This window comes from Terrapene carolina, unplaced genomic scaffold, assembly GCF_002925995.2.
Source record: "Terrapene carolina triunguis isolate 2854851 unplaced genomic scaffold, T_m_triunguis-2.0 Scaffold706, whole genome shotgun sequence".
Taxonomy (NCBI): domain Eukaryota; kingdom Metazoa; phylum Chordata; order Testudines; family Emydidae; genus Terrapene; species Terrapene triunguis.
Window position 1 is genome coordinate 5,009,628 of NW_020665057.1, and position 27,627 is coordinate 5,037,254.

General features: G+C 39.5%; 1 protein-coding gene across 1 annotated transcript in view; it reads right to left on the reverse strand.

The window, feature by feature from the left end:
* COL25A1 (collagen type XXV alpha 1 chain) overlaps window positions 1-27,627 on the reverse strand; it is a 426,642-nt gene that overhangs the window by 75,443 nt on the left and 323,572 nt on the right. Inside the window, exons 14-18 of the mRNA XM_026659846.2 lie at window positions 11,862-11,915; window positions 10,290-10,316; window positions 8,046-8,090; window positions 2,342-2,374; window positions 2,144-2,179 (exon numbers count right to left, since the gene is read on the reverse strand). Coding sequence (XP_026515631.1) covers window positions 2,144-2,179; window positions 2,342-2,374; window positions 8,046-8,090; window positions 10,290-10,316; window positions 11,862-11,915 — 195 coding nt within the window. The remainder of the gene's footprint in view (window positions 1-2,143; window positions 2,180-2,341; window positions 2,375-8,045; window positions 8,091-10,289; window positions 10,317-11,861; window positions 11,916-27,627) is intronic.

Genomic DNA, 27,627 nt, shown 5'->3' on the forward strand with positions numbered 1-27,627 from the left:
GTTTGTTTAAAACGTATACTGTGTGTGTGTGTGTGTGTGTGTGTATAAACACACACACACACACACACACACACACACACACACATATAATGAAGGGAAACATATGGGCTAGGTGGCACAATGCATAAATCCACAAGCCCTTTGCCTCTAAAGTATTGAGTTCAAATATGATTTACAGTAGATCACAAGTAAAATACGTTCTGTGGTTTCAAAGTAGCCACTAGACCACATCACAAAACAATCACTCACTTTAGTCTGACTGGCAATATATGCTCAAGTGTGGCCTGATGCTAAAACTGGAGGGTGTACTGTAGGTCAAGGCTGAGGTGCATTGGAAGGGCAGTGTAAAAAAATGTGCACAGTCCCTTCTGGTACAACAAGGTGCTGAAGACCTCAGTATCTTTAAGGATCATGCTCCAATTAATTTGTAAGTTTAAAAAAAGAGAACTATAAAATGCAGAGAGAATGAGTATTCAAAATATCCTGGGCAATGTAAATGTTTGAGACAAAAGCCTGGCACTTTCTTTCTATTACATCATATGCAACCACACAAACACAAACTCATCATCTTATAAAACTCTAAATGAATGTGGAGTTCATGGCTACTGGTTATTTATCTATATTACATCTATTATATCAAACCTGATTGTATTGGGCAGTGAGATCAATAGCTTGCTAATAAATCACTGCTAGTTGTTCCCTGCCTGGCAGACAGCAAATGAGAGTACGAAACTAACCATTTAAAGTACATTCTGTAGTTTATTATCCAAGTAGAACATACAGTACATGATGCACAATGATTCCAGAGGTTAGCTAGTTAAAACTGCTTTCACTAGCTTTCCTACTTGAAACTGAGCTTTACTAACAAATTTAATTTGCATATCATAATAGTCATATACAGTCTGTTACAAATCATTACGATTAAAATCTGCCAAGTAGAGAAACTCAGCTGCAATTTTTTCTTTTACTAATTTAAAAAAAATGGTTTCTCAGAGTTCCATATGGCCATAAAAAGGAATCGAGATTTAGAATATAGCTGGCCTGATATTCCCTATATACAGTATATGATTTTACTTCTCCCCTGACCTGAGTACTGGAAAATCTCCAAAGTGTACCTTACGGAATAAATTTCCAGTTCTCCTGTTGGGATAGGGGAAAGGTTTCTTACTTTACAAGAGGTGGGGGATGGTGAAGGGTTGTTCCCAGGAAACCCTGTAGACTCCAGAGGGAAGCAAAACCGCTACCCCACACATCCCAGGATTGTAGTTTTAAAATCCAACCTCTCCTTGGTGTTGCGCCAGCACCTTCAGGCTCCTTGAGGAGACACACAGTCACTAGCTTTCCCATCTGTGCCTGCATCCTATTCTATCCTCTGAAAAAGGGTCAAAGGCACGGAGGAGGCAGGCAATGCTGCTTGGTGCACCATTGACTTCCTATTGGCAATTTCCTAGGCCAAGAGGGCAGCATGCCATATTGAGCAGCTGCTCCCCCGCTACATCTCCTCCCAACCAAGGAAGCTCTGGCTGCACAGTGTCCAGTGGAAAGGCTTCTCTGGAGGGGGGGGTGTGTGTGTGTGGGGGGGGGGGGTAGCACATAGTGGAGCTACTTGCTCCTAACTTTTCAATGCTTGTGTCCGCTTCCACCAGTTTAGCTCCTCGCTAGCAGCACAAGTGAGAGAGAACATCCAGCCCTAGAGTCAATATTTATTTCATCTTAACGAGGGGTAATAACATACTATAATCTGCAGGTCAATATTTAGTCAAACATGCAAGGGTGAGTTGTCAACATTCAAACAGCAGAGCCATTCTTTGTTAGTTTCAGGCAGCTGAGATAGTGCAAACTTTCAATGTGGAAAAAAGTGCCCTGTAGTTCTAAGACTGGGTGGGTTATTCTAATTTTCACTTTTCACTCTAGCCAGTGTCATTCTTATTATAGCTTTTTTCAAAACTCAAAATGATCATAAACAAAATGTGTACAGACCTTGAGCAATCAGTTAAATTGCACTATCTTGCAATCATTGCTATTGCCAAACAAGCAATTTATGTGCAAGAGGGAAGCTCCAGTACTAATATTTTGTATAAACAAGATTTGATGGCAAGTCTAATCGTGAGGAAAAAAGGGACTGAATGCTTTCATGTATTACCTTTTGTCCTGGCCGACCAGATTCTCCAGGTTCTCCCTAATTGAAACATTAAATAAACAAACAAATAAACAACCACAAGATCAGAGAAAGTGAAAAAAAAATCAGGGTTGGAAAAGAGGAGAAAAGAGTAATAAAATGATTTGTGGCATAAAGTGACAGGGATTCTGCAAAAAATGACCACTATAAACACAACATTACCTTAATTCCTGCAGCAGAAGATCCAGGATCACCCTGATATAAAATTCACAAGGAAACAATGATTACACTTATTATGTACATATATTTTCAGGAAACTGATAAAACAAACAGGCATGATTATCCTGGAACCTTCTCAAAGTACCTCTCAATTACTGTAGCAAGATTAAATATGTCTTGTGACACTGCATACCAATTTGACCATTGACAATATGTCAGTATTATTCAAAGAGAAACAATTCTGCATTCAAAGACACATTCAAAATTATTTGCCATATCAAAGGGCATCACTGATCCCTTTGGTCCATATCTACAGATGGCAAGTGTCAGGCCTTAATTGACAAAGCTTTTGTGTTAATGACATTCAACCTCAAAGAACCCAGTGACCCATTAGTTTATCTTAATCAAACCTTGTCAGAGTATCCATCTCTTTTCCATAGATTGTCACTGTTTTTATCTTGGTGCTTTAATGCAGGTAAATGTTGTAAGTAAGAGAATGTCTGAGGAGCTGTAATTTAGCTGTAAAAAGGTCAGTTCTGATGAAGCAACTAACTTGCAAAGAGGTTCTCCTGTGTTTTGCTCAGCTTTCAGCTGAGTTGACTGGGTTTGATAGGAGGTGACTTGCCCAAGGTCACAGAATCAGTCAGTGGCTAAGGCAGAGTGCTTCTGGTTCTCAGTTCTTTGCTCTATGTTTATAGCCTTCGTAGACTTCTGAAAATTCTTGTATTTTCATTTCACTTCACCTTGTCTTGAATGGAATGCCAAAGGAAAGTGGAGGAAGCTAAATTATTAAATGCTATTTCTCAATTGAAAAGTTTTGCTAGTCAACTTATTCATGTAAATAGGTCAAACCTGTACAAAGTATAGAAGTTGTCTATAGCACCTGTATTTGGACAGTTTCCTTATTATTATTATTATTATTATTATGAATAAAGATTGATTATGAAAATTAACAGATCATTGTGCAATAAGTTTACTTTGTGTCTCAAAGCAGCATGCTACTGATGCACATACTGAGTAAAATAGCTAATACATGTAACATACTTTGAAGATGTTAAACACAGTATAAATGCTAAGGATTATTATTATAGTCTTGCACTATATAAAACAATAAAATTTAAACTATTAGTATAAAAACACTAGTTTTTGATTAGCTGTCCTGTGGTTCAGTAAAGCTGAATGAAGAGCTGTGGTGATTTATATTTTAAAAGCCTGGTTTCCTTTTCATAGTTATTGTAGCTCTCTCTTCAGAGGGCAAAGAGAAAACAAAAGGCCATTTTCTGAAAGGCTAATTCATGTCTGGAAACCTGAGCTGTCTCATTTTGATAGACATGTATGAGTGATATTGCTGTTGTCCCCCACAGCACGTACAACTGTGAAATCTCAAGGACTTTTTAATAGCTATAAAGTGGCAAAGCAACTGCTGAGAGACAGTCACAAGTTAAACATTTTAAGGGATAACATTGGAAATAGCACAGATAAGACACAAAGTGTTTATAATCCACTTTCATTCAAGAATGAAAACTAATACAGGATAAAAGTAAAAACAATATAGCTAGAGCATGTTCTCAGTCCCTCACTGAGTCAACTGGATTGGAAATGAAAGAATTTCAGCAGGAGAAAACGCAAATGGAAAAGTACTTCAAGGGATTTTGGCTGCTTGACAGGCCAATGGCTAGAGCAGGAGAATAGAAGCAAGGACTAATGAGTGGGTTCCATTCCCAAGTCTGCCACTGACTCTGTATGTGACCTAAGACAACTCACTGATGCCAACATTGTCAAACTTGGATGTCTAAATATACGCACCTAAGTCCATGTTTATGTATTAAGATCAATGGGAGCTGCGGATGTGCGTCATCTGTGAAAATGACACTACTTTCATTTAGGTGCATAAATATGGGCATGTGTTCCTAACTTTAGGCACCATTATTTGAAATTGTTATCTCTTCACCTCTCTGTCTCAGTATCCCCGTATATAAAATGGGGATAAATAATACTTACCCATGTCACAGGAACATTGTGAGTTTTAATGTTTGAGCTCTTTGGATGAAGATACACCTCTACCCCGATATAACGCTGTCCTTGGGAGCCAAAAAATCTTACCGCGTTATAGGTGAAACCGTGTTATATCGAACTTGCTTTGATCCGCCGGAGCACGCAGCCCTGCCCCCCCCCCCCAGAGCACTGCTTTACCGCGTTATATCTGAATTCGAGTTATATCGGGTCGCGTTATATCGGGGTAGAGGTGTACTGTATAACTGCTCATTATTATTATTGTTATTTACTGCAATGGTTTATGTATTGTTCATTCAGACATAATTTATGGAGGTTTACTGTATGGCGGCGTGGACAAAGGGAGAGGACTGGGTAAACTGGCTCTAACCTTATTTCATCTCTGAACCTTATTTTTGGTTCAGATTAGTCTTGATAAATCATTGCAGCACATCCAAAACTTCCGTGGTTCCCTCTTTCCTCAGGCTCAAAGATCCCTCCCCATACTAGCTTGAAAAATGAGGCTCAGTAAGTCTGTAAGCCTCGCTGCAGCTCTTCAGCTCAAGTACTGCTTCAATGCTTTGCCCAAGTGATGTCCTAGTGTGCATCACATATTTCAGAAGCCCAAGAGTCATCCAAATATCCCATGTTCCGAGACTTCTGAGGCACATGGTGCATCCGGGATTAGAAAGAGCATGGATAACTTTGACCAACACCCAATGTTAATGGTGCAGCAGCAAGGACAGTAGAGAGATCTGCTGGAACACAGTGCCAACTGCTTCTATCAGGGCAGGGGGAAAAGGAGAGGATTTCCCATACCCCCACAAATGGCAAGAGGAGTGTGTGAAAGGCTTCTCATGGCACTACCCGAAGATCCTGCAACTATGTTGGAAGAGAAAGCCACAGAGCTCCTGCCTGTCTCCTGAAGACGATCCTGCCATTGATGGGGAGAAGTGACCGATGGATCAAGAAAGGGAAGGAAAACAAGAGCTATTTGGTGAGTATGCTACTGTTGGCTGTTCCTATTAGGGGGCAGCAGTCATCATGATTTTTTTCCTCTGCAACCAACACGATTAACAACCACTGGGCCAAATTCATCTCTGATATAAGTATGATGACTGTCAAGGATAGTGCAGGTCACTGGAGCACTGGCCACAGGAGCACTGCTCCTAACTACACTGGTGTAAATGTAGAGTAATTACTCTGACTTCAAGGCTTACTCACTCCTAAACCTCCACACCAAAAATATATTCTCCTAAACTTCTTACCAAACAGACCTCCATTGCAGAGTCACTCTGCAGGACATAATCAGAGAAGTTCTGTGGCCTTCTCCTATACATTCACAGATCCATGGGAAGCCCAACTCCCTTTTAATTCTGAGTGGCAGATCTTTTTGTTGGAAAAGCGGGAAGGAAACTGATTAAAGGTAACTATGCCAAACCAGGAGATCTATCATGTAGCGACTAGCCTGATGCCGAGAAAGTAATGAGACCTGTACAAACACTATCTATCCATCCCTATTTCACCCCAGGACTCCAGACAATTACATGGAACTTGGAAGTGGTGGGAGCATTATATGTTTCAGAGGTTCAGTGAATTCAGTTAAAGTTTTTCAGATGAACATCCAAAAGGCCATCTGCTGACCTATCTTTTCTAAAAGTTATTCCCAACTAGAATACCAAACCATTTGAGGTCCACAAAGAAACACACACAGTATCTGGCTTTGGAAGGATAAATTCCCAACGGAAAGAGGAAGAGATTTTTTTAGAACACGTGTTTTCACTAGGATGCATGCCAAGTACTTCAGTAGCAGACACAATTGAAGAAAAATTACTGAAGCTTCATAGGGCTCCCAGGAGAGATTCTGAACTTCTATTTTATCTGCTGCTGGACCTTAATATTGTTTCATGAACATATACATGACCTATTTATCTGATCATCTGTTCCAATGATTTGTCTAAGCATGATATTCTCAGGACATAAAAAATGTCTCTAGACACGCAACTAGGTCTCTCAGGAAAATAGTTATGAAATCAAACTGCATATATTTTTGAGTACAGAATAATAATCTAAATATCCAAAGACAGATAGTAATGATTTCTGGCCACTAGAGACCAGACATGCCAACCGCATGAAAAAAATGCAGAAACTGGGCTTGTTTTTGGCTTAATTGGCTTGTGAGATGCTTGTTGGCTAGTTTTTGGTTTGTAGTTTGTTGTTTCTTTTTTTTGATCTGCTCCCATAAAGCAGGGGCAAGGGGCAAGCAGAGGCAAGGGGAGGAGAGAGTCAGGGGTGCACAGCGGGCCCACCACAGTCCCAGACTGCATGCCGGGGGGATATAATCACATAAAGTGTTGGGGTTCTTAGGGATTGGCTTGTTTTGAAATGGGATTAGCTTGATTTTTGGCTTATTGTGGAGGTCGGGGTGCTTATTTACCTCGTGAAAGTTGGCAACCGTGCTAGAGATGTGGACTGGATTTGAATTCGTTACCTGCAGGTATGATTCTCTATTTTTCCCATTCCTCTTAAACCATAAAATCTGTCAATGGTAACAATCTCAACTTCCCCTTTCTTAGTCAGAGTGCACATGATATATAAAATCACCTGTTCTTTGGAGACTTCTAAAATATGGTACCTGAGGAGACGGAGCTGACATAAAGGCATGGAAGCCAGATCTTTAGTTGGTGTGAAATAACAAAGATCTGAAACATAATTTTTAACTTCCACTCTGAATTTCCAAACTTTTGGGGGTTTTGGTCAGCCACTTGGATTATGTTTCCAACACTGCATGCCACATTGCCTTGGCCCTTCCTTTGGAAAAGAATGTGAAAGGGGATCAGTTTCCCCTTACAGAATTTTCTTTTCCTATCCAGTCAGGGGGCAGCATTCCTCACCCTGAAAAAGCAAGGGGTTGGTCCTCTCAGAACCCCCAGATCTCCTGAGATCCCTACTAATCTCAGGGATCTATTGGAGACACTGGGTTTCTGTATGGGGGTGCTGTGCCTTGGCACATCTCCCTTAGCTTCAGCTCTCTAGCAGTGTGATTACATTCCAGGTAGATCCACTTAAAGAGGCATGTTGTGGGAGGGAGGTGGGGACTGAAGTACCATCCATAGGGAGACCTAGCTGCTGCTCCATGTCCTGGTTGTAGAATTCTTCCCTCTCAGTCTCAGAGGAACTCCCCAGTGCACATCCTGAGTACTCAGGCGGTACACTGCAGCTAGAATTTTGGACCCAGATTTTTAAAGGTATTTAGATGTTGCTGCCTAATTATTATTGACTGTTGATTCGATTTTGGTTCCTAAGTGTCTTAATGCCTTTTGAAAATAAGATTTATGTTCTTACACCAATTAGGCATTGCATTGCTGAACGCAGCAACGCCTTTGGCCTTAATACTCAAAACTTGCATCATTTACCAAACAGACATAACAAGAATATCTGATAGCTTGTGACCCAAGTTTTTGTGTGATGCATATTTAGAGGTTTATAAAAGATGCACTGTCAGGCCTCATGTTTTAACTACTGTAGCATAAGCAGGCCCTCTGTAATTAATTAGAACTGATGAATTTCTGCTGTTTGTGAGAATGAGTCAGACCATTAAACCTTTTAAAAAGTCTCTTTGTATATTTTCCTTTTGGTACCATCCCCCTTTCATTTTCTGGTTAGATTTTATGGCCTTTAATCTCCTTTCATCTCTACTCATTAACAGATGTACCTTTTCACCCATGTCACCTTTGGATCCATTTTGTCCAGCATCACCCTAAAATTAAAAAAATATATATTTCCAGTACTAGGTTTTGCAATTTTTAAAATAATTCTCATGCATTCACAAAGTATCCAGAAATAATTTGCAATTTGCAAACACTATTACCAGGCTAACAGTTTTAATTCACTAGCCAGAGTCTATAAGAAATGACCAAATTAATAAATAATTTATACCTTACCACATTGTCTCTCAAATAAATGTAATAAAACATTTACAACATGAACTCAGAGCCTTGATTCAACTTAAATCCACAGGAGGAGAAAAACATGATTTGATATATTTCATTTGGATTTGCAGTCTGAAATATAACTTACACAACTGTTATATTTGATCACTGATAGGAAAGACATTTCAAAGTTATAAACCTCTTCACAGTTCCTTGAGAAAATACAAACTGTCATGTCATTTCATCTTTTTGTCAATTTAGACTACAGACATCCCCAGTTCATTCTGGTTCAGTGACAAAGGAATGATTTTATGATGATTCAGCATTAGGAATAGCCAGTAAATATTTTTCACCACAAAGACATTAATAGACACATCTGATCAAACAGAGTTGGTAATTACTGGCTTCCAATACATTTTTATTGTGATTCTGAAGCGATTCAGGATATGCTCTTTGAATTTCAAGTATTTCCCCACGAATCAGTGTGAAGCTAGCAAAACTTAACTAAAACATAGAATAAGCTACCAAAACCATTCGTGTCTCCATGTAAATGCTAAACATTATTCAAAGAGGTAATGTTGAAGTAACACGCTTGTCATTGCATGGGAGAAAACATCCCTATTTAAAAACGGTTGATAGCTTTTTAAAGGAAATATTTTAAAAGCTCCACCTGTACAGAAAGGGCTGAATCCTAATTTACACTAACTCACCCACTTCCTGGCCAGAGAAGCGTAAAAGGGCCTTAGTGTAAATGAGAATCAGGCCCAAAGACTTTTGCAGGTTTCTGAGTTCTTGAAAGGAACAAGAGAAGGTTTTTTTAAAAATATTTTTTCATCAACTAAAATTTGTTGATAAATATGATCTACAAATGGACCAAAGAGTGTACCAGTGAACCCATGTGAAACACAAGGAATTCTTATACAAGTAATGGGTGGCTGTCATTTATAAAATAGTTGTTAAGGAATTCTCATTGCTTTGGAAACCATTTTGGAAATTTTCCTGACTAGGATCATTAAAAAAGTTGAAAAAAAAAAAAAAAAACTTTTAAAAAAGGTATGGCCCAATCCTGGCCTCCTACCCCACCTGCTTATGTAGCAAGTTGGGGATGATTCTCTATGCTATTTCCCTCTTGGCCCCAGTATAAGGTGCATTTCAGGATTGTCCTGAGTGCTGGATGGCATGTAGCCACAGAAATTTACTCCTTGACTAGCCCCATTGTTTTCAATCCATTGTGCTACTTCAGGAGCAGTAAAAGGAGGCTCGGTTCTATAAGCCTTACTGACGGTGAGTAGCACTTTCTCATATGATTAGTTCTGTTAGAATTCTGCTCTGATAGGACAGAATCAGACCCATAGTTATAGTACGGTGGGGATGATTCTGATCTGTGATATCATACTGGTGTAACTCCATTGATTTCTATGGAGTTGTTCCTCATTGATACCAATGCAAGTGAGAACAAGTAGAGCATTTGTGTTCCTGCCCTTTTTCATGCAGACTAAAGTCTGAGATAGATGGGCCAGATTCTCTCACCCTTCTTCAAGTAGAGCTGGGCTGCAACAGAGAACTCAACATGAGTAAAATGAGATATCACTGTGCTATCGGACTGCCTTTCTAAGAAACTACTGCCCACAGACACCCACAACACCAACACCAAGTAATGAAAATCAGTTTGCTTTTCTGTTTATTCATAGCAGGAAATTTTTTTTTTAAATTCTATAGTATCAGAGCCCACCTGTGCAGCCCTAACACATATTAGTGAGCACATACAGTACTCACGCGAGTAGTTTCACTAAGTCAATGAATTGCTTGCATGAGTAAGTGCTACTTAGCCCGAATAAAGAGTTCCCCAACAGTTTTGTCAGTTCAGCGACTGAACAGTCCACAGTTTTGTCAGTTCAGCGACTGAATTCTAGTTAATAATTTTTAACACAGCAGGTTGTTTTTTCACAGATCAGTCCTCACTGCTGCCTGTGCATTCCCAATTTTTCAAAACAAGATAAACATAGGGAAAGTGAAATATACCTCACCTTTTCTCCTCGTTCTCCAGGATCACCCTGATCAAAAGAGTAGGAACAAAGAAATCTTGACGTTATTAAGATGGTGTCATTAGATAACTCAACAGAAGAGACATTAGATAATATATTTAATGCAAGACACTGTGGAGCAGCTGTTTTTCATTTAATATTACAGGTTATTCAATAGAAGATGCCATATCAGAAAGGATTCAATACTAAAATCTGATGGGCTGCACCAATACTTTACACACAGTGCAAAAGGCTGGTCAGTTGTGTGGAAGGCTCATCTTGGTTTTTCACTCTGGGATTAAGGGAGGCAAGGAACAACTTCATGGCTCTGTGAAGCTACCCATCAGGACCAAAAGGAACCAGGGGGAGATGTGCCAAGCCCACCTTATTCTGGATGGACTGAGGGAGAGAAGAAAATGAAAAAGAGGGCGGTCCTGAGGTTTGGAGAGGAGTTTGGAGGACACCTAATGAGAAATGGAAACCCCTTAAATATCTTGTCTAGATTCATAATCTGGTAGAGAGCAAAAAATTCTCCCAGAATTCTATATTAAAAAAGACAGTTTATAGCCATTACTTTTTAATTACAATTTGTTTGAGAAGCCAGTACAATGGCAAATCCCCTTTCATACACTGAATCTGGCCCTGGCAACTCATCTCTGTATTTTTGACCATTCTAGCTTATCCACACCCTTTTTGATGGTGGACGGTTGCTTGGCAACTCAAAGAATACTGCTGTGAATATGAATTAAGCAATAACTGCAATCACTTTGCATTCACTGTGTATAAAACAAGAAAAGGGTATGCCCCTAAAGGACTTGTTTTCTTTCCTGATGGACAAGCGGCAAGTCAGTACATTTTAAAGACTGTCCTGGCTAGCTGTCAATAGCAATGTGATCTGTAAAATCAGCTGAGAGGCATATGTGCCCTCACAGACACACAGACACAGCTGATGGGATTAGAAATTGGTATTATCTTTTCTGCGAGGCCCAACAATCAAAGCATTTTGGATGTGTCTGACTTTTATTCAAACAAAGTTATCAAGTTTTGTGTGTTCAATTTCATCTGTTTGGAATCAAGTAAGGAATAATAATTATCAAAAAAAATAAATGCAAGGCAACATTTTCTTTTTGCCATAACTATGGACTCAAACTCTCAAACCTTCTCCCACTGAAGTTTGCTGTTAACTTCCAAAGAAGCAGGATCAGACCTCAAGATTTAACCCTGACGTTCATCAAAGAATTGACCGCAGTAGTTCTTGAAAAGGGGTCTGAAACGCATTATGAGGAGCATAAACAACACCATGTAAACAGGTTTCCAAATTCCCAAACGCTTGCATCATATTTGCCTTGCAGTGTAAGTATACTCGTCACTAATGTTGACTTGAATTATGCATGTGCAGCAGAAGAATACGCCCCTCTATGGTGAAATGTTTAAAGTCTCTTACACCACTTAGCACTGTAGAGAGGCAGAGACTATTACAAATTAGTCATGATACACAAATCAAAAAGCATGACACTATCATCCATACACACACCTGTACAGTGCTTTATTTTTCAACAGGTTTTCTGCACTAACCTTAAGCCCTGGTGCGCCGCGTTCTCCCACTGCACCAGGCAAACCTGGTTCACCCTAGAATGACAACAAATAAAGAAGTGGTGTAAAGAAAAAGAAGATGAAGATTATCAGCAATATTCCACCTAATGTCTCCTTTTCAGTTTGTAGTAGTGATGGAGAAACCTCAAAAAGGGTTCATTTTGGATAAAACCCCAAAAGTTGGGATGCTTATATACAGCTTATCAAACCTCTTGGGGCTGATGATGATATCATTTACTCCTGTATAAATCAGGAATAACTCCACCAAAGTCAGTGGAGTTACAATGGTGTCAAATTATCCTGAAAGGAGAATCAGGGCCCTTGAGTCAGCAAAATTGGCCATTATCCTCATACATCTTTCTAAGAAGATTGCTAACATGTCCTCCTTTTCTTTGGCCTGGAAATAGCACAATAACGGCCTTTTAAAAAAAGCTATTTTGGTACTTCTGGAAGACAGATGGGCAGAGGCACGTGAAAACCCATGACAACAAATGTTAGCTTTCAAAAAGGTCCAATTCTAGAAATCTGAGAGGTTTTGGGAAGTAGGGTGTTCTTTTTATTTTTGAATATGGACTTGTTTGCCCAACTCTCATGCCCTGGAACTGAGGATGGAGAAGCAGGAGATGCCCATTCAAAGATGCCCAGGTTGGGATAACTGTAATTAGCTAATGCTCAATAGTGTTTGTTTATTGTGTAGCAGTGTAAGGTTATGAAACCCAACCACTTAAAAGCAAGGAAATGTCTGAAGTGATAGGTAAGAACGTTGTCATCTACAAACTTTAATTGTTTTTTTAAACAATTTCCCCCCCACTTTATGAATTTCCCATGTTTTCCCCCCTCTGGTAGGTAAATAAAGACACTATTTAAATTTAATTTTTTTTTTAAAATAAACGTGATGGAGAGGTCTACCAATTATTAAAGAAGTTAGTGGTGCTGGTCAAGCTAATAATGGCTCCTACAGAACCCTGCCTCATTCAATCACCTAATAAGGTATACATGTTCCTCAGATAACCTTTAACCACATGCATGCATAGCACAGCTTACCTTCACTCGACTGTTGATCAAACATGTTCAAAAGGCATACAGGACAAGATTTTAAAAACATATGCATAAAGTTAGCTCTTAAATCTACATTTAGGGACCTAAATAAAGTGGTCTATTTTAAGAAGTGCTGAACACAGGGAACTGAGCTGACCAAAAAATAATAATAATTAAAAAAAAACTGGGAAAATTTCTTCAGACTTTGCAGAAATATTCTCTTCTGCCTTCAGAGAAAATCTGGCAAAAACAAACCAGTTTTGCAAGCCAAAGTTAGAGGGCAATTAAAATGGAAGCTGATTGCAACCACAACTACTATGGAGAGATTCTGCTTTTCCAGAACACAATCTTCCATTGCCAGAGGCTTTTTCCATCCCTAAATGCTATGGTCAGTTATAAACCACAGCTCTGGAGTACCCATTCCTCACAGTCATGTAGCATTCTATTTCTGAACTAGATCACAAGAAAAGTGGGATATGTTATGATTATCAAGAGTTGGGTAATTTGAATAATACAAAACAAGAATGTTGAGATTCTCCCAAAAGCATTTATGACATTAAGGAGGGAGTTTTTCGAAGCAGGGGGTGAGGAGTTAGCCATCAGAGCACAATGATAGCCACAGGGAGTTATATGGCCAATTTAGGCAATCATTGTCAATGTTCCCTGGTATTTTTAAATGGGTCCAGCTTTGGTTTGCCAGTTTTGGTTGGATGAATTCCTGGCGGTTTCATCACAGGACATAATCTTTAATTAAAGATTTATCTTTAATTCCTGGAGACTCCAGGGCAATCCTGGAGGGTTAGCAACCCTAGGGCTAGCTACTGTAGCAATTAAATCTGATCTATCAGGAAGCCAGGATTTAAATTTACTGGCTATCAAACATGTGTGTCCAACAAAGGGCCAACCTTAAAGTCACTTAAAGAGAACTGTCATTTGAGACACCGAGATGGAATGAGCACTTGTATATTTACTCATTTCTCCACTGCCCCTCCAAAACACGAGTCATTGTTCATTTCTATCCCCTTTAAAACAGCTGTTGTCTGCTGACACTCGCCAAGGGCTTAAGTCTTTAATCAAAGTGTCAGGGTTCCAAGCCTCCACCTTCTTCCTAGGCCTGCACATCAATGGTATTAACGCCCATAGTTACCAGTATGATAAAAGGCTGCATAAGTAGAATAGAAAATTCATCTGAATTTCCTTGAAGTGAAGAGAAATGCTGAAGCTTTTATCAAGTTATATTAAATCCCTCCCAAAACAAAACTCCATCTCTGACACCCTTGTGGGTGTCTATAATTTACTCTGCCTAGGCCCTGTGCTGGGTTTCCAGGATGGTCGGTACCAAGTGAGAGAGAGCTATGGGGAAAAAGGAGAAACTGAAAATATGGCTGGAGGGACAGCACATGAATAATATTGTACATTTGAATGGATTATCCTCCTCTGAATTTAATGGCCAGCATTGTAGGGATTATCTCATGTTCTGATTTTTGTAATACACACAGTACCCCCTCTTCAATTTTTCATCCTACACTTTTTCAGCAGCCCGTTTAGTTTTCTGAGAATCTTGATGGGTGAATCAGCTATGATATTGCTGATTATTCTTAGCACCATGCACATGTGAGATCTCAAAAACTTGGCAGCAAACTCAGAGCTATCAGACCTAAGAAGCTTCATAGGGCCATGTTATTCCAGGAGCCCTGCAACAACCCTATTCCCTTGCCCACATATCTGACCTACCAGCCTAAGTGACATCCCTAATTTCCCATCCACGGTTTTAAAACATATCTTTTACTAGCATGTCCACAGAGCCCTCCAGAAGATGGGGGCTTAGAGGTACATAGTACCCTCACTCAGCTTGTTTGTATCATGGTCCTGTGCTAAACTTTCCTAAACGTTGGCCATGTACCCTAGCGTAAGCAACTAGCTACATCTCTCCTGCAAGTGAGAAACTAAAGACCCCCCCCCACCCCTGCACCTTTTTACAGATAATAATTCAGTCAAGTATTGGGGTGCTCCAAAGGCATATCTTGCTAACCTATTCCAAAACTCTTGAGATGAACAGTGGTGTGACCACACAGGACAGGAGTGCCTTACATCAGTGGGGATAGACGCGCATATGAAAATTGTTTCACAGCCCACCAAACTGAGGGCCAGTCCTGCAAAGAACCTACTAGAAGGAAGGAAAGATAACCACAACGGTGGAAAATGGCAGAAACTTACAGTCTGGCTGTCTCTAAGGAGTATTGGGTAATGCACTACAAACAGCAGCAAAACACAAGGGAACATTGCAAGTTGCAACGGGTTTTTTTAGTGGAAAGTCAAATCTCAAAGTGGGACACTATCACACAATCCATTATGGCTTGTCTGATATCTGAATACTATGGGCCAAATTCTGTTCTTCAGTTGCATCACTGGAACTGAGGGCAAGATCTGGCCATATACGCTGATATTTTTTAACGTTTCAATTTTTCAAAGCCTTTCAAAAAAAAAAAAATCCAACAACATTTTAAACACTCAGTTGATTAGGAAATTCCACAGGTAGTTATAAAAGCAAAACAGCAGCTGACATTTTAAATGCAAGTAGATTGATGGTGCTTCCTCTGCTATACCTTAAAACACAACATTATTTTGAGTGTATTGGTCCCAACTGACCATTTTAGTATTTAGGCTGAAAATAATGTTGAATGCCTTTGTTACAAAGTATGGCTTATTACTTTATATTTTTTTTAACCAAAACACATTTTAAAACCATAATGTAAAACACTGCCTGGGTCTTTTTCAACCATTCGGGTAACTGTTTCAAAGAGTAACATAAAAGATTTATATCATTTTTAAGGTGGAAAAGTGGTCACACCATTTTTTAAGGAAACGAGGCACCAAAGGAAAAATTGTTCATTCAACAGTGCTATCATATGCAATAATTTCAATCAGATTGTTCTTCAATTTGCCATTGGTAAAATGAAGAAAGCTGTGAATTTCAATCTTTAATCAAAGATAATTTTACATTCACTATGCTGCAGTGAATGCATTTTCTGACTAGTGCTGAAGTCTATCCTTAACAAAGATGTTACATTGTGGAAACAGTTGTCTTCTGTATAACATTTAGCTCTATAATTTATTCAGGATTTTGGGGAGGTTCCACCCTGCAAACAGTTACTCTGTTCACAGCACATTCCAAAGTTTAGGTAATGGACCACTTTTTGTGAACTCCTGGGAAACAAAAGGCACCTCATTCTGAGGGTGCGGGGGAGTCAACAAGCAAACATAACGTCCTATAATCTTTTAGTGCATAAAATATAATCCAAGCTCTTAATTAAGCTAAGAACGAGGACTGTATTGTGCCCTCATATGGGAGATGGACAGAGGGCCCAGGAAACCCTGTAAAGTCACCCCTGGAGAGTTCCCGGGGATTGCAGAGGAAGCAGTGTTGCAGCCTCCTAACCCCCGTGGATCCAAGGGAATCTCCAGCTCCAGTTCCTCTGCTCTGCTTCTCTGTTCCACACCCAGCTAGATGGCTTCTTCAAAACTATGCTCCTACTGGTCACCAACACTATGCCTACCACAGAACCACCCTGTCATATGCAGGAACAGCATCTTAGCGAACACTGCTTCTATTAGCATTAACCCCTGCCTCTTGAAGTGGGTTTGCAGCTCTGTGGAGCCCACTTGACACAGTAGTTGGTAGAGAAGCTTCCACCATGTCCAGCAGCAGATGTCATGGTGATGGTAGCTTCTCTGCTATGCACACCTCCCAGCTGATGTCAGTTTTGCTTGATCTGGTGTGCTTGCAGAAGCAACGGTGGCAATCAGGTCCACAGAAAACATGTCCCAAGACTGTAAACATACAAATATTCCTTATAGAATAGTTTTAATATCCTTTAACTTTCTTTGCTTTACCTACAGTACCACTTCGTAGCCTTTAAGAACACAACATTTACCTCTAAAGAAGAATCATATATTGAAAAAAAAATGTGTGACTGCTGTGACAAAGTTCCTCCTCTGCCTTGGTGGGTCCTGCACTTATTGACGGATTTGCTCGCCTCGGAGATTCACGGCAGCCCTCAGTTTGGTCACTTTTGCTAGTGGCTCAAACCTGCCGTTCACTCAGCTAACCTCATCACTGGCCAGCATGGGGAAAAGGAAGGAGAACAAGCCCTGCTGTCTCTGCTGATCCACCTAGTGGGTCGGGGGCAGGCCAGGGACCTTCCCCTCTGGTGGGACCCACAGTCCAGGTCAACTCCTCTTATATCCAATGGGGGGAGGGAACCCGGGCCTGCCCTCTACTCCGTGTTCCAGCCCAGGGCTCTGTGGATCACAGCTGTCTACAGTGTTTCTTGTAACAGCTGTGTGACAGCTACAACTCCCTGGGCTACTTCCCCATGGCCTCCCCATAACACATTCTTTATCCTCACCACAGGACCTTCCTCCTGATGCCAGATAGCGTTTGTACTCCTCAGTTCTCCAGCAGCACGCCCTCTCACTCTCAGCTCTTTGCACGCCCCTCACTGACTGAAGTGAAATCCTTTTTAAACTGGGTGACCTGATTAGCCTGCCTGTCTTAATTGATTCTAGCAGCTTCTTAATTGGCTCCAGGTGTCCTAATTAGCCTGCCTGCCTTAATTGGTTCCAGCAAGTTCCTGCTTGTTCTGGAACCGCCTGTTACTTTACCCAGGGAAAAGGGACCTGCTTAATCTGGGGCTAATATATCTGCCTTCTATCACTGTCCTGTAGCCATCTGGCCCGACCCTGTCACACTGCCTATACAGAAGACAATGAAATATCTGAAAAAGTGCACAGGTTGCAGTTATTGTTTTTCAAAAATTAATATCAATGTGGTCAAAGAGCTATACAACTTGTAACAGTGAGTTACATTATCCATGTTCATAACTTACCTGTAAACTGTCGGTTGAACTGCACAAACACTCTCTAATAAAACGGTGCTAATGTTTTCAAAATGTATATTAATTAGGGAGCCCAGAGATACTCTTTATGCACCTGTTTAGTTCAGTCCTAAATAGATATTATCTTTACTTTCCAGAGATGTTATATGTACACATTAGTGTCCTAGGTACAGAGAACAAAGTTCTTCTGCTTCCATGATGGAAACAGAATATCAATGCAGGGGACTGCCTGACACCAAGATATCTTGTTAAGCATCACCTTGCAGAAATGCCCATGCTGGAAATGCAAATGATGAAAGGAGCCTCACAGAGGGTATAGGAATCTGAACTTTTACTGGAACAAAATAGGCCAAATACTGCAGCCATAAGGATCACCAGATGGCAGTCTGACATCAAGTCATTTTAGCTAAACCAGGGCAAAAGGACATGAAGCTTTCTGTAGTCTCTTCCTAACCCAGAGAGAGGTATGCTGTGGCCTAGGCAAAGGTGACTTTGGACCTTGGTGCACATTGGTAGAAGTTTTAAAGCTACCTTGTCAGCAATATGAATGAGGATTTTTAGTCACATCACATAGCTCAGTATTACGGAACTTGCCAAAAATGGGCCACTAAGCATATGTACAGAATGTGCGGGATGGTAGTGGTGAAAAATGCTACAACCAATAAAGGACTGAGTTCTGATTTAATTTACACTGGTATTAATCAGGATGAATTCCATCAATGGATTCATACTGGTATAAAAGAGATCAGAATCAGGCACATAATTCTTTGGACTCCTAAAGTGTCTTTAAACCAAGCATCTCAAAGCATTATATAAACATCAGTTAAATCACACAAATCCTCTGTAAGGCAGAGAAGCATCATCCTAATTTTACACATGGAGGAAACTGAGACGAAGTGACTTGAGTATAGTTCAGAACTCCATGACAATGTAACACCAGCTCACGAGCTGACCTCAACTTCCTGCTCTGACCTCGAAATAAATAGTTTATCTGCTGACCACTGACACAGACAAATAATACTGCTGACCCAGTAGGATTTTTTGTTGTTTATTTAATATAGAGAGATGGTCCTCATTTGTGCAGTAATGATGGTATATTTTCAAACAAACACACAAATAGGTTGAAACATTCAGAGGCTTTAACATATTACAGGAGTCAGCTTCTGGCATGTAGATGACATCAATGCTAACTGGAGTTCTTCACATTAACTCCAAGTGTACTGATGGGACAATATGCACTGTAATGCACTATCAGTAGCAATATGCTAACAAGTTAAGCTGTTTTCACTATTGCTATAGAGAACACAGGATTGCCACTATTAAAGACAGCTGTTGTTTCAGTAAGCTGTAATGCCAATGCGTAACACAAAAACATCATTATATTACATTATCACTAAGGATGGGTGAGCCATTCTGAATAACACCACCTACCACCCAAAACTTCTGAGAATTTCTAGAACTGACAGTAGTGTGAGGATATAAACACAAAGAGCCAAGCTTTAAGCAGCAACTAAAGAACCCCCTAACCAGGAAGTTCCTACATTCATTAAGCTCCCTGCCGCAATACATCCTGGTCCTCTCTGGTTACTGTGGAAGACCAGGAACTTTATAATCACTTCACATCTCCCTTTCTTTTTCATAAAAATATTACAACTTAAATTATAAACCAATGTACAACAGTTCAAAATAAACTTCAATTTCCTTAAAACTATTTCCACTACTATGTCCCCTCATCAACTGCATTAAAATAGTCCAGAGTAGTATTCTAAGCCTTTCAGGGGCTCTGATCAGTCTTCCAGACCATGTTGTCGGTTCTGTTGTATTTGTGCATGGAGTTTCCTGTCGAGGGGCTCACTTCCTGACAGAATATCTGTAGGACCCAGATCCTCTCTTTGTTGTGTTGCAAAATATTGAAGATGAACCTGATTCTTCTGAAGAATCCTTTAGGAGTCTTCACTAGGTGGGATCAGGGAGTTTCTGCCAAATTGGGAACAGCTCCAAGTGTCTGGGAGCTTTTGAGACAAACTTTGTTCCCTGGTCTAAGTTCAGGTAATGCTTTTCTTCTGTGCCGAATAATGAAGGTTTTTTTTGTTGCAAAATTTTTATTCCAGCATCCTGTTTTCAAAATTCCTCCAGGTCAGTCCTTAGTCATCCTGCCATCAGAAGTTCTGCCAGAGATAGTCCAGACACGAGGAGTATTGACTGATATGCCAGGAATGTTCTGTTATGAATCCACTGATTTTTGAAGAAGTCTTTTTAAAGCCTACACTGCTTTCTCCCCTTCCCTGTAGCTCTGGGAATAAAGGGGACTACTAGAATGATGTTCAAAATCAAAATCCTGTGAAAATGGTAGCTGTGTTTCATAGGTAAATTAAAGCCCATTATCAAATATGAAGACTTCAGGAACTCCAAGTCTTGCAAATGTTGACTTTAGTTTCAGGATGACCTGTGATGCTGAAGCATGTGTAAGTATGTCCAAGTCAATACATCGGGAGAACTACAATAACGTGTTTGTGTCCTTTCCAGAAAACAAATCTGTGGCTACCTGCTGCCAAGGTCTGTCAGGTAACTTTGTAGAGAGTAATGGTTCTAGCAATTTTTTTTAACTTGTTACATATCTCACAGCCCTCTACTAAGCTCTGAATTTGCCTACTCAGACAGGGCCACCACATGGATTGTTGTGCTCGTGCCCTGCACTTGTTTATACTTTGGTGTCCCTCATAGATTTTGGAGAGCGTCTCTTTCTGACATACTATGGGGATCAGAATGAACCGTCCTTTCAGAAACATCAGCCATGTGAAGGTCATTTAGATCCTGCCAATATTGTAGTAGGTCTGGTGGAAGTTGGCTCCAGAACTTTGGCAAAGTTAAGTCAGTTTCTGGTAAGGCCTATCCTTTAGCTGTTCATCTCCAATTTGTTGACGTCAGCTGGCAGATGCTGGAATTGCTGCCAGAAAAAGGACAATGTAGACTTTGACATCTTTCTCTAAAGCTTTTTCTTCTGTTCGTGGCTGCACAACTGGGGATTTAGAAAGTGTCTGCTGCTATGAGTGCTTTCCCTGCTATATGTTCAATGTAGAAAGAAAATTGAACCAGCCGTAGTCAAAAATCTTTGATTCCTAGGTGTAACGTCATCCAGTGGTTTTGAACATCATAATGCCACTAAAGGCTTGTGGTCTGTTTTAATGTTCAAATTCCAGCCAAACAGATATGCACTGAGCTGTTCACAGACAAAAGTGACTGCTAGAGCTTCCCTTTTCCACTTGAGGATACTGCTGCTCACTTTCTGTAAGCCTTCTTGATATGAATGCAACAGGCTCTGGTCTCCTTCTGGCTGGTTTTGTGTGAGCACTGCTCCTAAATCATATGAAGATTCATCTGCTGCTGGATATTTTACTGGATATTGTGCAAAAACATGTGGAGATATCAGTAGTTCTTTTATTTTATTAAATGGGTTTTGTTGTGTGCTCCCCAAATAAATGTATTATGACCATTAAGGAGATCTCTTCAGGGTTTTGTTGGATGAACTAAATTTGTTAAGAATTTTACAAAATGATTTATCATGCCCGGGAATCTTCCTACAGCAAAAATGTCTTTGGATTGGGGAAGATGAGTAATGCCTTCAGTTTGTCTGAATCCAGCTGCATTCCCTGTTTACTAATTGTGTGTTCTATAAATTTTGAGTGTTCCTTTTTCCAAATCCACATTTCTCATTCAGAGAGAGGCCAGCTTGTTGGAAGCATCTCAAAACTTCATGTAGTCACTTTTCATGTTCATTTTTATCTCTGCCATATACCAGCACCTCATCTGCATGGCAAAGCACGCCAGGCAGACCTGACACAACCTGAAAGATTCTCTTTTGGAAATGTTCTGGTGCTGAAGATATGCTTTATGGAAGACAATTAAAACAGGACCTTCCAAACAGCGTCATGAATGTCATTAATAGTATAGGTTCTTTAGCAAGGAGGATTTGCCAGAAGCAAAGTCTATCTTTGATAAGATTTTGGCTTCTGATAACTGAACTAATGTCTGGACAACTGCAAGAAGCATGTATCTTTCTCTGCACATGCTTTTATTAAGTTGTGTAAGGTCCACACAAATTCAGATTTTGCCCTTGGACTTTGATACTACATACTATGGAGACATTGTGTAATACCCCAAATAGATCTTAGAATTGTACTGATATCCTATAAGCTGTGGGAAAGACATTCAAAGGAACCAAAGGGAGTCGAGAGCATGTTTCACCTTGCAGGTGGCTGTGTGCCCTGCAGGACTGGGATCTAAAATCAGGACTGTTCAGCAAAAATTGAGGTGAGTGGCTAACCTAACTTTTGCTGTCTGTGTTGAATTTAAAAGAAAAAGGACCAAAAGGGTAAAAAAGCAAGAAAAAAAGCAGCCTCTTTAATGTCAGCGTAGTTTTGGTGTGATGAGTACCTCGTGGTATAGCATCTGGCTGATTTTTCCCTCCCCCTGAGAGGAAAGGTTTGTCAGTGCTGCTATATTTTTCAGTCACTAGAATGTAATTAATTTTAAGGAAGAGGAAATACAAGAGGCCCCCAAAACCTAATCCAGGCTAATTTTACTGTAAAATACATAAACGAGGACAGGGGGGAAAAGTGGTTTCTCAGACATGTTACTGTGATTTTCATTTCAAGCAAGGGTTGAATTACCTCCTTTCAACTTGCTTTTCGTCCCCCCTCAAAAGGAACTTCAAATTGTTTGTTTAAGGACTGGAAATCTCTCCTGGCCCACTCACCAGGTGAAATTAAGTGAAAAGACTCTTCAACAAGGCTCAGCTGGCCCACAAACTCGTCTGAGAATTTGTGAATTATACTCAATGATGTTTCCTTTCTTTGTATTTCTTCTTTTAATAAACTGCACTTCATACAACATGATTTTTATACCTGAAAAAAATACTTTAAAGAAAATCTTTTAAAATATGTATTCTGTGTAATAAATACTACTGGAGGAGAAATGTATATGCACAAGAGTAATAATAAATAAGCAATCAAAAGGGTAATTATAAATCTGCACACTTTCAGTCTCTAAATCTACTAGTATATTTAAAAGAAGGGCATTTTTTCCCAGGTTTACCAAACTGCTATCTGGTAACTTGGTCAAACTACTGAAGCAATTTAAAGTGGAATGATCGACACTGACCACACATTTTGCTTTCAATACATCCTTTAAAAAAAAAAATTCCCAAGTAATGTATAAATAAAAATAGGGGTCTAACATATGTAGGTGGTGAAGAGGGGAGGATTTATGTACTGTAAGAAAGTCCCATTTAAAGGTAATGAGAATTACACAGCTCAAGTAAATCTCCAATCCATTCATGGGAAAGTGGATTCCTTCAGGCCAAATATACTGCAGTCCTTACTGAGACAAAACTCTCATTGGCTTCAAAAGTCCTTCTGACTTGTTGGAGACAACAGGAGTTCTGCCTGAGTAAGGCCCACATAAGGAATAACTGATTAGGGTCATATCCTTGTAGTATCTGAACTTTTCAAGACTCTTTTTGTAGCCAGTTTAATATTAGTGATACAGGGATACACTGTGTAAGTGCAAGAAATCTTCTACTTCCCCTTGTATCCCCACATAGGCCAGGCACAATCCTGCACCTTGTGTTACCAGTGCACACCAATGGGGCAGGTGTGTGCCACTGTCAGTGCTTGACTCTGCAAAGAGGGTAGAGAGGAGTGGGGTTAGGGCCCGCTATCTCTCTGGACTAGCCGGGAGAGCACCACTGGCACAGGGACAAGTGCCCACTGTGTTTTGTAAAAAGGAAGAGAAGGCCCTGCTCAGAGCTACTTCCTCTCACTGCTCCAAGAGCTATTGTGCCTGTCTGCATTGCTATGTAGCCCGTGCCAGACCTATTGGTCATAAGCATTAACTGTTTCCCATATTCCACTATTCCAGTTAAAGGACGGATGAAGAAAAAAAGGAAGAATATAGAAAAACCTTCTATGACTGAGATTGCTTAGCTCAGTGGTTCTCAAACTTTTGTACTGGTGACCCCTTTTCACATAGCCAGCCTCTGAGTGCGACCCCCCTTATAAATTAAAAACACTTTTTAATATATTTAACATCATTATAAATGCAGGAGGCAAAGCGGGGTTTGGGGTGGAAGCTGACAGCTCACGAGCCCCCAGGTAATAACCTCGCAACCCCCTGAGGGGTCCCGACCCCCAGTTTGAGAACCCCTGGCTTAGTTGTACATTACACTGCTTGCATTAAAAGAAAATGTAATTTCATTGTGGACTTTCAGCTGCTGGGGGTGTTGCTATGGGTAACGGCAACCTTACAAAATTTCCTCAAGGTGAGTGATTATTTCTGAAGGGGGAGTAAAACCGAAGAAAGCATTTGAGTACATGCTTAACTTTAAGTCAGTGGGCCTTAAGTGCATGCTTAAAGTTAAGCACATGCTTAAGTGCTTTCCTGAACAGAGATACTTTCCTGAATTGGAGCCTAAGAAAGAAAATATTAACCCTGTTAATGCCTCTTGCATTCTAGTCCAATACATCATTAGATGGAGGGAGTTCACTCATTAAAAGACTATCATGGCTCTAAGGCTTTTCTAAACCTTTTACCCATATGTCTTCAAGGGAGATGATTTGCATCACATATTTGAGGCTGGTTCAATATTCTGCAAATCACAGTAAATCCATAAGAACGCTGCCAGAATCACCAGCCAGCAGCCCACAACAAACTCTAACTTTAATTCATGAAGACTAGCTCCTTGAGCATAAACATTCATTTCTCAAAGGAGTCTCTCTCTAGTTTGAGACTACAGAGGAAGAGAAGCCTACAATGGACAATGGAAAAATTAAGCCAGACACTAAAGTTATTATTCCAGTCTTTTTCAACAGTATCTCCTGCATAAAATGGAACTATGGCTTTGCATGTTATCGGAAAGATTTAACCTTTTGGCACCAAAATATGAGCACAGGGATCCACTTGCACAGTTCACTGGCAGGAACAGGCCTTATACTGCATGGTGTATTGTACAGTATATTATATGCCTCTTCATATATTATACAATATTATTTTAGTTTAGCTTTTCAATATTCTTTTTTCATTTATTTGCAAACAAATGGAATGTATTGGTCATTTACTGAAAAGAATTGCAACATGCCTGCTTTGTCACATTTGTGCTACATTAAAGTAATTCATTTTCTTTCACAATAAAATATTACGTATAGTCCAGGACCGTGAAAAACAATTGTGGTATAATGAAAAGAATTTTGACTACATTTTTATTTTAGATCTCTATAGCTTTGCTCTAGGATTTAGTTTCTTAGTTTAGTAATGTGCACATAATTTCTTCCAGGCCAAAAGTAAAGTGTTCAACCTGAATGAAAATGTGCTGACACCTTTATAGGAAATGTATAACCATTTAAGAGTGTCTTCAAGTTATACAGAGAAAAACGTTTGAAAATGCCACAACTACTGAAGGAAATCAGAACATAAAACTATAAATAGAAAATGTCAGGATCTATCTTTGAAGCACAATTTAAATTTGATGAATGGCATGTAAGGATCTGTAACATTTTTTCCTTTTTTTCCTATGGAAACTGCATATTTATTTTTTCCTTTGTAAAGTATGAACAGCACACCATACAAGTAACTTTCAGAAGGTAGATTTACAAATGATGAGATCACAGAATCATTTCTTTGTACCTGCAATGAAAGTACATACTGGTTTCTCCAATGTATTTTCTTAAAAAAAATGTTGGCCACAATCCGGCAAATCCTCACTCGTATGAGTAGTCCAATTGAAATCAATGTGTCTACTCATATGAGTAAAAACTATTTGCTTGAATAAATTTGTGTCCTCCAGCCCCTAAACATAATTTTTTTATAGTAAGTGAATCATCAATCAAATATAGTTCAATTGCCTGGAATTAATCTTGTCCTTCCTTTACAACTGTTTTCAAAGATGATGTTACTAATTTTGCACCCACACTTTGGTGGACGCACCTGATAACATTCAGGAGACAGACTACATGGTCACAAACCTCACTTGAACATACAAATAATGTACTGGTAATTAGCGTCTACACTCTACTGTTTGTGCCCATAAGTGATTGTGCCTGCAAGATCGTTCTCTCAACTAAGCACAGTCACAAAAATGCAGATGCTAAATCTGAGACCCCATGAAAAATTTGGTTGATGATGTTTTAACATTTCTTAGATCTCACATATGCTGATTCCAAAATATTTTCTCCTTTGCTGTCTTACAACAGACAACACTATTATTTTTTTTGGTCTTCCTCAGATATTATAGCAAAATTAGGTTCATGTTTTACTAGCAATAAAATGAAATTACAATTAAATGTTAACTATTATCATCAAATTATATAAATACAGAACTGCAAATTATAATGTTAAAATGCTGTACTTTTTTTGTTACGAAAAACTCAAACATAAATGATCAAAAACTTTAGAGTTTATGCTTTAGGGCTTTTTTGTATGCATAATACCATGTTTATATACAATGGTTTGTCATCCGAACACAGTGAATCAATTATATTTTTTCCTTTTGGTATTCCCTGCAAGTGTTTTTGAAGTTTGGGGTAGGAAAGTAAGTGTTCATGAGAAAAACAGATGCATAGTACTGTCTAGAGCCGGGCCAGACATATTATGTAAACTTCCCCACCCAGCACAGCCAACAGACCTTAGTGCTGATGTGAAACACCCCTGCTGTTTTAGTCAGAGGCCTCTCTTGTAAGCAGAGACCATCAGTCATGCCGAATTGTGAGTCAGTTTGGTGATGGAACTAAAAGATTAGGACTACCAAATTGATTTCACTAGCCACCAAAGATAAATCCCTCCTCCTCTCCCAACTGAATAATTGTTTTGGGGATTATTTTACCCCCAGATGGATTAGTTTGCATTTTTCCACAGCGAATCTAAGTTTATGTTCCCCCTACATTTCTAATCTATTTTATTATTCATTATTTATTGCTAGTAGCACAACAATGAGCTAGGCACTGTAAAAGCAGCAGAGAAGACATGGTCCTTTATAGCAAGGCATTAAGCCATGAGAAAGAAAAAAGAAATTGCAAAAAATCTTTTGTGTTTTTCTTTTTTTGTAGATACATTGTGTAAAGTTATACACTTCCATCTGATAAACTTCCATTTATCTCTCCCTGAACCTAGCTGCAGAGCTTGGCATGATCTATAGAAAGAGCCAAATACAGCTGTGTCTTGTGTATCGGTGAAAGAAGAAGTTTGTTTCTAGATTCAGATTTCATAGGTGTCTCGCAGGTGGAGGGCCTAGCTCACTGAGGGCCTGACCCTCAAAAAACTGAAGCATGAGTCACTTTACTCACATGAGTAGTCCCATTACCTTGAATGGATGTACTCATGGGAGTAAAATTGCTCTCTGCAGGACTGGGCCCAACAAAAAGCTATAAGGTTGTCTTTTTTTTCTGTGTACATAGTAATTTAAGGCTATTTGTTGTCTTAATTTAACTGTAAAGAGACTTTAAAATTACATGTTCTCATAATACCAACAGGACTGTATTCGTTTCAGCTTAAAAGCTTTATCTAGTCCTTTCCATTTAAGGGCCAGATCCCACAATCTTTATTTACTCTTTATTCAAGCAAAACTCCCACATACTTCAATGGGAATTTTGTCTGAGTAACATATGACTGGGGACTGCAGTATTTGTCTATATATAAAACACAAACCCAAAATAAATCTTGCAACACAAACTTCAATTTAAAACTAACAATAACATTGTACGTATTTACCTCAACATCTATTTTTGCAACAATAGTGTTATCATTTTGAACAGAATCTTTGT